General features: G+C 44.9%; 1 protein-coding gene across 4 annotated transcripts in view; it reads right to left on the reverse strand.

Annotated features, from left to right (window-relative positions):
- Positions 1-12,556, reverse strand: part of TAOK3 (TAO kinase 3) — a 74,515-nt gene that overhangs the window by 24,238 nt on the left and 37,721 nt on the right. For all 4 annotated transcript variants that reach the window (XM_088176311.1, XM_088176313.1, XM_014894604.2 and 1 more), the window contains exons 7-13: positions 12,444-12,489; positions 11,670-11,766; positions 9,775-9,888; positions 8,576-8,667; positions 6,584-6,677; positions 5,125-5,206; positions 2,559-2,726 (exon numbers count right to left, since the gene is read on the reverse strand). In XM_088176311.1, the coding sequence (XP_088032437.1) occupies positions 2,559-2,726; positions 5,125-5,206; positions 6,584-6,677; positions 8,576-8,667; positions 9,775-9,888; positions 11,670-11,766; positions 12,444-12,489 (693 nt within the window). The remainder of the gene's footprint in view (positions 1-2,558; positions 2,727-5,124; positions 5,207-6,583; positions 6,678-8,575; positions 8,668-9,774; positions 9,889-11,669; positions 11,767-12,443; positions 12,490-12,556) is intronic.

Consider the following 12,556-nt stretch of genomic DNA (forward strand, 5'->3'; position numbering starts at 1 on the left):
GTTTCAAACCAGCTTTTTTCCACATATCCTGAAGTCTGGGCATGGCTCTTGCCTTGATAGGCAACATCCAGGAATACTGGATTGCTGGTGGAAGGAGTCTCATAATTAAGAGAAACGATCCAAGTTTGAATTAAAACAATGCTTCAAGTCAGGATCTGCTATAATACATTTCCTGAATCACAAAATATGTAAGACAATGATCCCATTTATTATTTGATATATTCGACATGGTGTAGAGATTTTAACCTCCATGTCTCAAGCAGTCAGCAACTTGATTTTATATTAAAAAAAACAAACCTTGAACCTTATGTTTTCATCCAAGATAAAGATGAGTGAAGAATCTCAGCAGGTGACTCAGACCAGCCTGCATTATTATAGGGGTTAAAACTTGGATATATATAAATAAAGATTCCTCATGTAAGAGGTATTTGTGATTCTACAGACAAATATCAGGAGTTAGCAGCCTTTTTTTCTTCTTCCATACCCATAGGAGTACAGTAATGCCAGAGTATGCACTTAGTCCGGACTGATTTAGAGAATTTATGGAGTCCTTTGTAATTAACTAGTGGCACCAAAGAGGCTCGCAAGGAGCTCACAGTGAGGACAGAACTCTGAACATCCTTCAGCAGCTCCTGGGGTGAAGCAGCCTTGACTCACTAAAATGAGCAGCTTGCTGCTGCATCCAGTTTGCCCTGGCCTCTGAAGGGAGCTTGGGGAGAATTCCATTACAAATCAATTAACAAGGAGCTCATTTTGTTGGAGACCGACAGAAAGATAAAATTGAGACTTGACAGATTTGCCTTTGATTGTGTGATTATTTTTTAAGCAATCAGCAGATCATTCAGAGCCTGTGTGAGAGCACTTAAAATCCAGAATAATACTATTTTACAGAGAACATAGGCACAGGGGAATGAAAATATTTTCAGGATGCTTATATAGAGTTGCAGAAGAAATCACATAATGAAGGATCTGAGGCTGTGCCATTGATGAATATTTATGCAGGAAGGACAGAGATGAGATTACATATGCAACCTTAGCACTCGCATCCTGACTTCACCACTTTCTCCTTCTTGGAAGGGCTCTGAGGAAAGCATTAGTAATATTTTGCATGTTAAAGATTTTTAAGGCTCATCTTCCACCTTAGAAAGCCTAAAAGGCAGAAGAAGGAAGTGCCTGGTGGCATTTCCAGCGGGGCAGGTTGTGTCCCCAGTTCAGCACGTGCTGGGTGTGCTCTCCCTGCCCAGTTAGTGACACACACGAGCAGTGACACCTCCTGTGCTGGGACAGGGCTCAGGGGTCAGTGCAGAGCATGCTGTGCACATGCAGAGTGTCAGCTGCATCCCTGCCATCCCTGCAGATACAACAGCTCTGATCCCTGCTTTCTTCAGGAGTGGGGACAGGAGGAACAGAGGACACACCTTGGAGCCAAACACCACCACGTGTCTCCTGTGGAGCTTGGAAGTGCTCAGCAGCCATGTGGAAAACCCCTTCCCTGGCACTTTGCTGCCCTGTCCCTCTGCTGACAGCCTGGCACAAGAGGGGAGAGAAACTCCCCCAGTCCCCAGCAAAGCTCCAGGTCTGGAAGCTGCAGGGGACCTTTAATCACAGCAGGTGCTGTTCTCGCTCCTTTGGGGCATCCTCACAGGGAGGGGGAGCACAAAGTGACAGTCCCCTCCTCCTGCAGCTCCACCTGAGACCCACACGCCCATTTCTTCAACCAGTTCAGCTTTAGAGGAGCATCTGACACTCCCAAACCTCCAACCCAAGCCCCTGAAGATCCTCTGAGCTTGGGCAGCTCGCTGTGTGCTGTTGCCTCATTCCACTGGAGCAAAAGGAACACAGACATCAATTTGTCTGTCAGTGTTTTTCATTGAGAAGCAGTCATGGATTTATTTATGCATTGTGCCTGCACCAAGTGACATTAATTTCCATCTAAGCTCATCAATTGAAAAATGACTGGTTTCCTTCTCTGAGCCACAGGGTCAATTATCATACACTGATTAAGTGGGTTGTTTATTACAAGATTTACACCGAAGCTGCATTTTAGGTCTTTAACCTTTTTCTTCTTTAACATTAAAGAATTTAAAAAAAAATAAGTCTTACTAATTCAGTAATTTGCTTTTCAGCTCATGAGAGGCCAATTACTTTACAGTAAAGTTATGGTAATTGAAAAAATATTAACATTAATGGAGTTGTTTTGACTGTGCAGATGAGAAAGAAAAGCTTGGGCTGTCAAAGACCCTCCTCCACACAGGCTGGGAGCCACTTCTCACAGAAGTGAGAACTCATTCTCCCTCAGAATGAGTTTCTTCCCTAAGGCTTCCAGAAGAAAGGGCAGCACTGGAAAAAATCCAAAGTTTCACATGTAGAGTAATTGGCAGCTTTAACACTGAGCAAGGACTACTCTCACTCATTATCCTCTCCTGTCTCTCTGCTGATCCAGGTGATATTCCAACAGCATTCCTCACCTGGGCTGTGCCTGTTCTGCCACCCTAAGGACAGGAACATCTCCCTGAATGACGTGTAAGAGTGTGAATGGGGAAACAAAGCCCGAGTACCTCCTCCTCCTCCTGGGACTCGTTGAGGGGGCCGTTTCGTGTCTCCTGGAACAGGATTTTCTTCATTTTGCGGTACTGGAGGTTGTCCAGCTCCCTCACTGCATCCTTGGTCCTCTGGATGAGGTCTATGAGCACCCTGGGCGGTCGCTCCCGGCGCACAAAGTCGTGCTGGGTTAAAGGAAACACAACACCTCGTTTCAGAGCCCTGAGGTCACAGCTGCCATTCTGCAATTTATCTGTTCACATCTAATAACTGCTAACACCCTTTCTCAAAGACTCCAAACACACCGAGCTTGTGCTGGGGTCAGGTTTTCTGAGCTCTCCAGGTTACACAGACAATTTGTTCCTTCCTGAGCTGGTTCACTCCAAACACACAAGGTGACACTTCAAACCTTGGAGACACAGGAACGAACAAAATGCAACCAGAACCAAGAAGAATCAACCTGCAAAGATTTATCCTGTATCCATCTATTCCAATTCACACATAAAACCAGCAAGGAGACCATAAAGTTTATTTATACCTAAAGCTGTTGTAGCCAGAGTTGAAATCAAATCAGGCTCTTGCCAACACCTGCACAGGTTTTAAGTGCAGACTTAATAAATTCTTTAATGGTATTTAGGAACATGATTAAAGCCCCTTCTGTGATTGATCACATACATTCTCCTGAACTGTACAGCTGGCAGTGGATAGAAACGTCTCCAGCTCTCCCATTTAACCTTGGCTAAAGCAGACAACCTGAGTGTACACTTGCCAATACTGTGTATGGGATCCCTACAACTGGGTGTGCTGCTCAGCAGCTCCCGAGGGGGATGGCTTCAGGGCACAAACATCCTCTGCATGCTGGTAGAAAAATCTACAGTGAGAACAGAAGAATTTGCAATGGAAAAAAAAAAAAAAAAGAAGAAATTTGGGGGAAGAAAAGTTGTTCTCTACTGCACATTGTAAATGCCACAAGGGGCTTTTGTTAGAGCCTTAAGAGCTGGACCCACCTGCAAGGAAATTCTCAGGAGGGTCATCCCTGCCTGCTCAGCCTCACAGCTCTCCTGTGGGCTCAGCTCAAGAGTGAATTCATCCCCTGGAGCTGGAGTGACCAGCACATGGAGCCCCAGCCTGCCCTAAAACAGGAGCCTTCAACAAAAGAGCTGAAAGGATGAGCTAATCATCTTTTAATGATTTGTGAATTAACAAGGAAAGCATCATGCCACAAGCTGATCTATCGTTTTTAATTGAATTCAAACTGTTGTGCATTTGAGTTTTGCTAGTGGGGACAGCCACTCATTCCATTTTTTGCTTGTAGTGATGGTGTCTATTTTTGAATCAGAGCTAAAAGTTCTAAACATCATTTCACACAGAAACAAAATGAATCATTTCTGCTCCTCAGTGCAGATAAACCACCATTTATTTCTCTGTGAACAGTAACAATCTGCAGCTTATTTATGATTAGAAAAAAGAAGCCATTTTTATCTCACTGTAGATCATTTTTAGAAAGCAGCAAAGCATTTGGAACCATGATCCTGAACCTAAATCCATTCTATGTGTGCACTCAAATACTAAAATGTGACCACATGAAAAGTGTAGGACAGACATAAATAGAAATAAAATATAAATATAAAATACAGAATATATAGGACTTCAGACTCAGATCTCAGCTCTAATTGTTTGTACAGACTCCAAGCTAAGGCACTCCTGAAATCACATCCTTCAATGAACTCAGCCTGTTCCTAGAGAGCAGCAAGGCTGCCAAACCCCAGGAATGAATCATTCCAAAACCCACAACATAAACCTATTAGCTGGTCAGGGTGCTACAAGCAGAACCAGGGAACAAAACACTGATTTTTTTGCCACAGCACAAATGTACCACAGGAAATAAAAAAAATACACCTGGTGCCAAAGGGAGCACAAACAGCTCCTTCATCATTTACCTGGAGAGGTCATTGGCACCAGCAGCCAGAGGGAGAGCAGGGCTAATAATCAACTTTAAAGAAAGGCAACACTTAAAAGAAAAGCCAAACCCTGATGGAAAAGGGGCTGGACAGGACTTCACACACCCCCCCTACCTTCTAATGGAAGGCTGCTCCTGAATTTCCCAAAAGCAAAGCCCTTGGAGCTGTAAACAGCTCCTCTATTTCCCAGGTAAACTGAACCCAAATGACTTAAACTGGAACTGATTTATGATTCACTGACAAAACCTTGGCAAACCTTACACACATCACTCCCAGGTCCCCCTCCTACAGGCTCTTGGCAATTATACACCTGTAAAAAGCCTTTCCAAAATGATCCAGTTATTTCCAAAACAAGTTTAATTAACTGGGTTCAGTATAGAAACCATTAAAGGAATTTAAACAACTTTTAGGTCTGGTGGTTTGATTAGGGGAGGAAGTCAGCCTTGGCCTATCCCCTTAATGCTACTTTTAACTGCTAAGTGTGATGTATGAACAGAGGGAAAAAGAAAACCAATAAGAGTGGATTTTTGTAAAGGCAAATATTTGTTCAACATCTTTACAATTATTTTGGTAGACAAACAAGATTTCCCTCCAGATTTCTGGAAAAGATTTGATAAATTACCCGTAACAAATCTGTTGATGATGGCCTTTCCTGAGGTATTTTCTGTAAGCAGTAATCAACAAATCCCCTAAAGGAGTCTGACCTGCAAATAATAATAATAAAAAAAAAATTAAAAAAAAATTACAAAATCTAAACGAAAGAAACAAGTTCAGGATCTGCAATATATCCAAACTTATCAGTGCAAAGCAGAAAAAAAACGTTAACTTATTTTTTCTTAAGTTCTCAGGCAGTGAAAGTGACTGTGTTTTTCCCAAATTCCAAATTGATCTCATCAATTCTTTCCCAGGTAAAGGCTGTTGAAACAACATGGACACACAACTATCCCCAAGCACAAACTGAAAACCAAGTTAGGACCAGGTGTACCAGTCACTGTTTATGATTTTACTTCAACTGCTTAAAAAAAAATGGCAGTGGGATTATTGGGAACTGCAGAAATGCACTCACTGATCTCTGGGAGGTTACAGAGGGAACCCTGCCTCAGTAAAGCCCCTCAATGCTCAGTTCAACACTTGAGGCTTTGAGGTTTTATCCCAACTGGAAAGAAGGAAACTGATCTTTTCAGTGCCCCTGGACTCAAAAGGAGCACAAAAGGCACCTTGGTGACTCCAAGAGAGAAAACAGAGCACTGTAAACTTGCAATCAAGAGTACTGAGATGGTGCTGTGTTTATCCACAGCTGTCTGCACTGCAAATCCTGCACAAAATGTGGGGACCACACTGCAGAGAGCACAGCAAGCTCCTGGAACCTTGCAAAATGGGCAAAAGAGAGAGGATGAAATAAAGAAACTGGAGTAGTTTTAATAAAATGATCAGCATTTAAACAGTTGTGCTGCTCAAACGGCCAGCAGAGAAATGGAGCAACTTCACAGCTCACCAGGAGCTTTTGTTTGAGGCCTTCTGCAGACTCTGCCAAGCATCACCCCACAGCCACATTCCAATCTTGGGTACAGGGAACAGCAATCCTTTGCTCCCACAGAATAACAAAGTGTTCTTGTATCCAAGCTCAGATTCTGGAACAAGCCTGGAGCACAGTGAGTATTCACTGGCCACAGAGCTCTGAGGGCTTTTGGAGTCCCCCACTGACAAAAATATCCAATTACCTCCATATCCTCCTCCCTTTCTCCACATTTCAGCTGCACAGCAATGCTAACAACTCTTCTGCCAACAGGGATCTTTGGCAGCTGGAAACTTTGCTGATGCTGAGCCATGGCTGGTTTAACACATCTGAGAATATTGTAATTCCTACAGCAGCTACACCCCAGAATTAACACCTCCACACTTTTAGATTGTGGAACATCCAGAGTGACAAAAGGTCAAAATTAAGCCAGCCAAGATTTGAGAATACACACAAATCACTGCACTGCAACAAATATGTTCATTGTCAGGCTTGAACTGTGCAGTGTCACAGGGCATTTTCAGGGAAATTAACAACAAAATTCAGCTGTCAATGGTTCTCTTACCATTCATTTGATTGTAACCTAGGGGAGTCGTTCTGGGCTATGTGATATAAGGCACTCATTGCATTCATGTTGAAAAGTGGAGGCTTCCTTTCAGCTGGAAAGAGAAAAGAACAGAAAGGTGTGATAAGGCTGGCTGGAAAAAAAGGAAATGTATGGAAGTATGAGCAGGGTATCACTACTAAATCAATCCTCAGTGCTGTTGTCATCACACTTAGGCCAATTATTTTAATGTTCCAAGTTAGACCAGGACACTCACTCAAGAAAAGCTGTTGTTCACTTGGAGAGGGATGACAAAAACCAAAGAAAGCAGGATACAAATTCTAAGGAAGAGTCTGCAGTAAATTTTAGTTTAACTGCAACATCTCACACCTGATCTGCTGTGGCAAAATCATAGTAAAAGTAATCTCAGGCACAGTTCAGGGCCAGAACATGCTGTACCAGTCCCCACAGATCTTTGATGCACTGCTGGAACACGTGGATTACAGGAAAAAGTGGCTGCTCATTTGTCACTGCGAGTGGGACAGGTTACCAAATTCACTTGCCAGATGCCATGAACTCCCTCTCACTGCAATCCTTCCCAGTCCTTGCACCAGGAGAGCACCTGCCCAGCAGCTCTGACCTCTCAGGAGGGCAGAACTCAGTTCTGGGGGAAGTTGGTTCTCACCAAGGTCAGTGCTGCCAGGATTTCTCAGTTCTTTCAGGCCAGAGCAGTCCCTTGCCATGCAGGCAAACCACCACATCTGCTTTTTCTTAATCACTACTTCAGCCACATGAGGAATTAAAACATCAGCATTCAAAGAAAGCCAAGTGCTGCTCAACAAGAGATTTCCTCCCACTGCTGCCTGACCTTGTGTTCAGACAGGGAATCATGCAAAGGCAAAGTTCCAAGTTTAAAAAAGTTAATGCTTCTCAAAATAATTTTTTTTTAAAGAAAGTAAACCAGTCATCTCTGTAAAGTGGCTTCGAGGTTCCTGAGTAAAAAGCTCCACAGAAATTCTGGTACCAAGACTGTGTCTCCATAGGCTTGCACAGTCTCTCTCCTGCTGCTGTGATTTACTCCTTGAGAGGCTGTGACACGCCTGAACTCCACACAAACAAAAATCACTGGCCATGCACAACAACAGAAGGCTAACACTTCCAATTCTGGCATTCTTCATGTCAAAATGCAGACTGTGTCAGCATGCTGGCACAGGAAATACAGCCATGTTAGTTACTGGTTATCTACACCATCTCAGTTCTGGAGACAACATTTCTTCTGCACATCCCCCTCTTTGTTATCTCACACGTTTCTGCTGATTAAACATTCACCAATGATATCTTCAATGAACTCACCCCCACAATAAGTTATTAGTGTACTGCTGTTAAGAAGAACGCATATCAAGACTGATTTTTGAAAATAATCTACTCAGCACATGCAGTGTCAATATTCAAACTTGAAACACACACTCAGAGTCTGCTCTGTGTACCTGCCATCACATCCACCTCTGCTCCAGGCTCTGTGGATGTGCATCATTTGCCCTTTGCAGTGCAAACCCTTTTCTTCTCTTCCTGTACAGAACCTGTCCACGATGATTCATGGCATAAACTTTTCAGCTGAGACTGAAGATTTTTGATTCAGACAGCAGGGAAGTAAGAAGAATTGAAAAATAAATGTAGCTCTCTTCTGACACACAATCCTTAGGATACCAGTTCCCTTGACACAACAGCTGGGACAACTTTCTCAGAGTGCAGCTTGGAAAACACAGGTGACAAACCATGGTTTCCTCTCACTCAAAAGCAAAATGCTCTTGTTCTCCAGGGAATAACTGATCACACCAGACTAACATGAAAGCACAGTGCATTAGTGGCTGGCTCTTGATTTGCCAGCAAGTTTTCCAAGTCAGGCACTTTAAAGGGGAAAGCTGATGAGGAATAAGGATCTTCCCTTCTTGCAGAAGCTCCTAACACACTGCAGAGGTAATGACCCACCTCAGCTGCTGCGTGTTCACTCACCTAACTCGATGCATGTGATCCCAAGAGACCAAACATCCACCTTGCCATCGTACTGCCCCTCGTCCATTGCAAGGATCACCTCTGGTGCCATCCTGCCAACCACAGCAAAGGGGACACACAGGGTCACTCCAAGGTGCCTTCATCCCCTTTAGCAAAGCCACGGACCAGGAGAAACAGCAGAGAGCTGAGGAAAAGTGTGCTGGAATGGAACAGGCACTGAACACACCAGCAACTTATCAGAGGAAGGGAGAAAAGCAAAAGAGAAAAGGGAGAAAGAAAGAGGAAGGGAGGGAGAAAAAAAGAGGAAAGGAGGGAGGAAAAAAAAGAAGAAAGGAGGGGATAAAGAGGAAGGGGGAGAAAAAAGAAAGGGGAAAGGGGGGAACGAAAGGGTAAACCCAATATCTTTCTATTAGCAGAGTACACTGGCACATGGGAGACCCCCTATTTCCAAAGGCCTTGTAGCTGCAGGCTAACAGCAAGGACTGGGAGAGCTCTAAAGGCACCACTTGTACCTTCCCCCAGGCCTCCCCTTGGCACACCTGGAGCATTTCCAGCAGACAAATGCAGCCTGTGGGTGCAGCTATGAATGGAACAGGGAAATTGGGAACAGTGGGGACATACAGGGGTCCAGGATAAAGGGATGAAGTGGGGACAGGGAAGCAGCAGGCCCAGCCTGCAAAGATTCAGCCTCTTAATTTGTGTTCTTCCAAAAAAAGGCTTCCTGCCAAACGGCCTCATTCCAAGGCTGGGCCACGGTGACCTCCCAGCACTGCCTGGGGCCTCTGCCACAAAATCAGTGGAGCATGGAGCTGTGCTGGTCCTCAGTGCTGGGAATGCCAAGGAACTCGGGTGACCCTTCAGCAATTCCCTCACAACAGGATTTAAGTAGCTGTGTGATTTCCAGCCAGACTAACAGGATCCCCTTTCTCCACAAGTGTCTCAGTCCCATCACCTGTGGCAAGTGAGAGTTACTTTCAAGCCAAAGCAAGAGTGGAGCCATATCCAAGCACTGCACAGCCTAAACCTCTCCTTATGGACCCTGAGGAAGGACAGACTTCCTGAATATCTGGGCACAGGGATGTCAGGGAAACTGCTTAGCTAATGAAGATTTTATCCAGGTATTATTATTGCACTGTGAAGCACTGGAAAGGGAAGAGAGCAGTTTTATAAAGAACTAAAGCACTGCAGGCTTCACTCACCAGTAAGGCGTTCCCACAAAAGAGTTGGCAGGGGAGACTATGGATGCAGACCCAAAATCAGCGAGTTTCACTTGACCTGGTTCTGTTAGAAGAATATTTCCAGCTTTAATATCCCTTTAACAGAAAAAAAAAAAAAAAAGAAAGAAGAAGTATTTAGCATGATGTGAACTCTGGTGAGATGCCTTTATCTGGAATTTGTAATGCTGGGACAGAAAGACAGAGAGGAATTCACTGAGGTTGTTTCAGCAGCAAGCCCAGAGCAACCTCTACTCCTCCATTCCCTGACAGCACTGCTTCAAAAGGAATATTATGGAATATTTCAACCACAAGTGCTACGTGTACATCTCCACACTTCTGCTGCAGGACAAGTGCTGAAGTCCTGTGTGTGTAAGAATGAACACCTCAAAAGCACCAGAGAGACAGCACAGGCTGTCCCCTTCACTGCCACCTCCACTGCCACCTCCCCTGTACAACAGCCAAAGGGATGGAACACCTGTCCCACAGGGAAAGGCTGAGAGAACTGGAATTGTTTAGCCTGGAAAAAGAAGGCTCCAGGGTGACCTAACTGTGGCCTTCCAGTACCTGAAGGGAGCCTACAAGAACAGTGGAGAACGATTTATTCCTATTTACAAGGGATGGAGGGACAGGACACAGGGAATGGCTTCCCACTGACAGAGAGCAGAGTTAGATGGGAAATTAGGAAGGAATCCTTCCCCATAAGGGTAGTGAGGCCTTGGCACAGGGGAGTTGTGGCTGCCCCTGGATCCCTGGAAATGTCCAAGGCCAGGCTGGACAGGTCTTGGAGCCACCTGGGCCAGTGGAAGGTGTCCCTGCCCACGGCAGGGGTGGCACTGGATGAACTTTCAAGTCCCTTCCAAGCCAAACCACTCTGTGATTCTATAGCACGGCTCAACAGCCACATCAGCTATCAGTAACATATCTTCCAGCCTTGGAATTAAATCACAATTTAAATTAAATCACAAAACTAACAAGAATTCCCTCCTTTTCCATCCCCAGCGCCACGCGGGACGCGCCGCGCGGGGGCTGCAGTGCCGCTCCCTCGCCACCAGGTGGCGGCACCGCGCCAGGACCCAAAACTGGGTCCCCGACCCCAAAATTGGGTCCCCGACCCCAAAAATTCGGCTCCTTCTCCCTCAGCCTCGCCGCTCCCACTGGAAGGGGAACTTCTCCCTGGAGCTGTGAACAGCAGCACAGCCAGGACTCGCCCTCCTGCCTCTCCTCTTCTGCCACAGCAGCCACAGAACCAGGAATGTGTCCCTGCTCCTCATTTCTGGGTGAGCACATTGGCCCTCACACCTGAGCAGGTAAAAAGTGGAATAACCCCTGGATGAAATCCAGAAGTACAGGATAGCTGGAGATGACCAGTCCAGCCTCCCTGGAGCAGGTGACACAGGAATGTGTCCAGGTGGGTTTGGAATGTCCCCAGAGAGGGAAAATCCACACCCTCCCTGGGCAGCTGCTCCAGGGCTCTGCCACCTTCCATGGAAAAGTGCTTTGATTTCTCCTCAGCTAGGTTTACCCTTGACTTACACTTCCATCACCTCATTGTGATTCCATCCCACCTCTGTGGCCCCTCTGCTACCAAAAACCAGGCTGTGCAAAACCAGTACAGTTTTACTTATACACATGTAAATTATGAAAAAATATCTAGTCTTAGAAATAGTCTAGCTTAGCAAACTCCAATTTATTTGGCACATTTAGGGTGGTATTCTATTAGTGTTTAGTGCAACATTCCTGTGTAATCTTTGTTACCAGGGTCTGCACAGAACAATTGCCAACAAGGCAGAGAAAATGTTGGTAAAATAAACTTTTTCCAAGGCTGTTTAAAGCCAGTGAAGCAGCTTTGAGAGTCCAGGCAGCAGCCCCAGCCTCACCTGTGGATCCTACAGTGGGAGTGCAGGTAGGCCAGCCCCTGCAAGGCACCGTGGGTGATGGCAGCAATCTCCACTTCCTGGAGTGGTTTCTTGTGAACTACAGGGAAAAAAAAAAAACCAAAAAAAACCCAGAAGAAAATAAATGGGATCTTTTCCTGAGAAAGTGTTTCTTAAAGAAAGGAATCTCATCAATCTGCTACAAAGAGAAATTAGGGAAGAATTCTTCACTGTGAGGGTTTTAAGGTCCCTCCCAACCCAAACCATTCTGTGATCTCAGCCCCCCAAGGAACACTAATTTTGGTAAACTTCGGCTTTGATTCCCTGTTTTGACTTAGATTCCCCTATTTCTTTGCAGGTGCTGTTCCAGTGCTGAGGTCACATACAGCTCCTGTTCTAAAACCCATCTGTAATTATTCCTGCACACTGCAAGGCAAGGACAAAGGTGATCTCTGCAGGATTTTATTATGGATATTCCAAGAACAGGCAGCCTAAAGAGGCACAGATTACAGGAACATACCTGTTCAATTTTATACCTTCATTTGACAAAATTAAAATGTGCAGGCCAACTATCTGTAGCACTGGGAAAGCCTCAAATTCTTCCTAGAGAATGGAAATTCTTAATAACTTAAAAAACAGTCATAATTATGTATTGTCACGAGCAGGACAGACAGACCACCTGTACCATCTGCAAAACCCCACTCTGTGAGCAAACAGCCTCCCAGCAAACTCGGGGGAGCACTAGCAAAAAGAAAATCCAAGATATATCAAACTTACCTTCTAGCAGATCAGAAGCTGATCCTAAACAGTACTCCATAACCAACTGCAAAAAAAGAGTACATCATGCTTTCAAGTATCTCTGGAAGCATTTTGAAATTAGAAAATGTCTT

This window comes from Sturnus vulgaris, chromosome 19, assembly GCF_052056855.1.
Source record: "Sturnus vulgaris isolate bStuVul1 chromosome 19, bStuVul1.hap1, whole genome shotgun sequence".
In the NCBI taxonomy this organism is placed as follows: Eukaryota; Metazoa; Chordata; class Aves; order Passeriformes; family Sturnidae; genus Sturnus; species Sturnus vulgaris.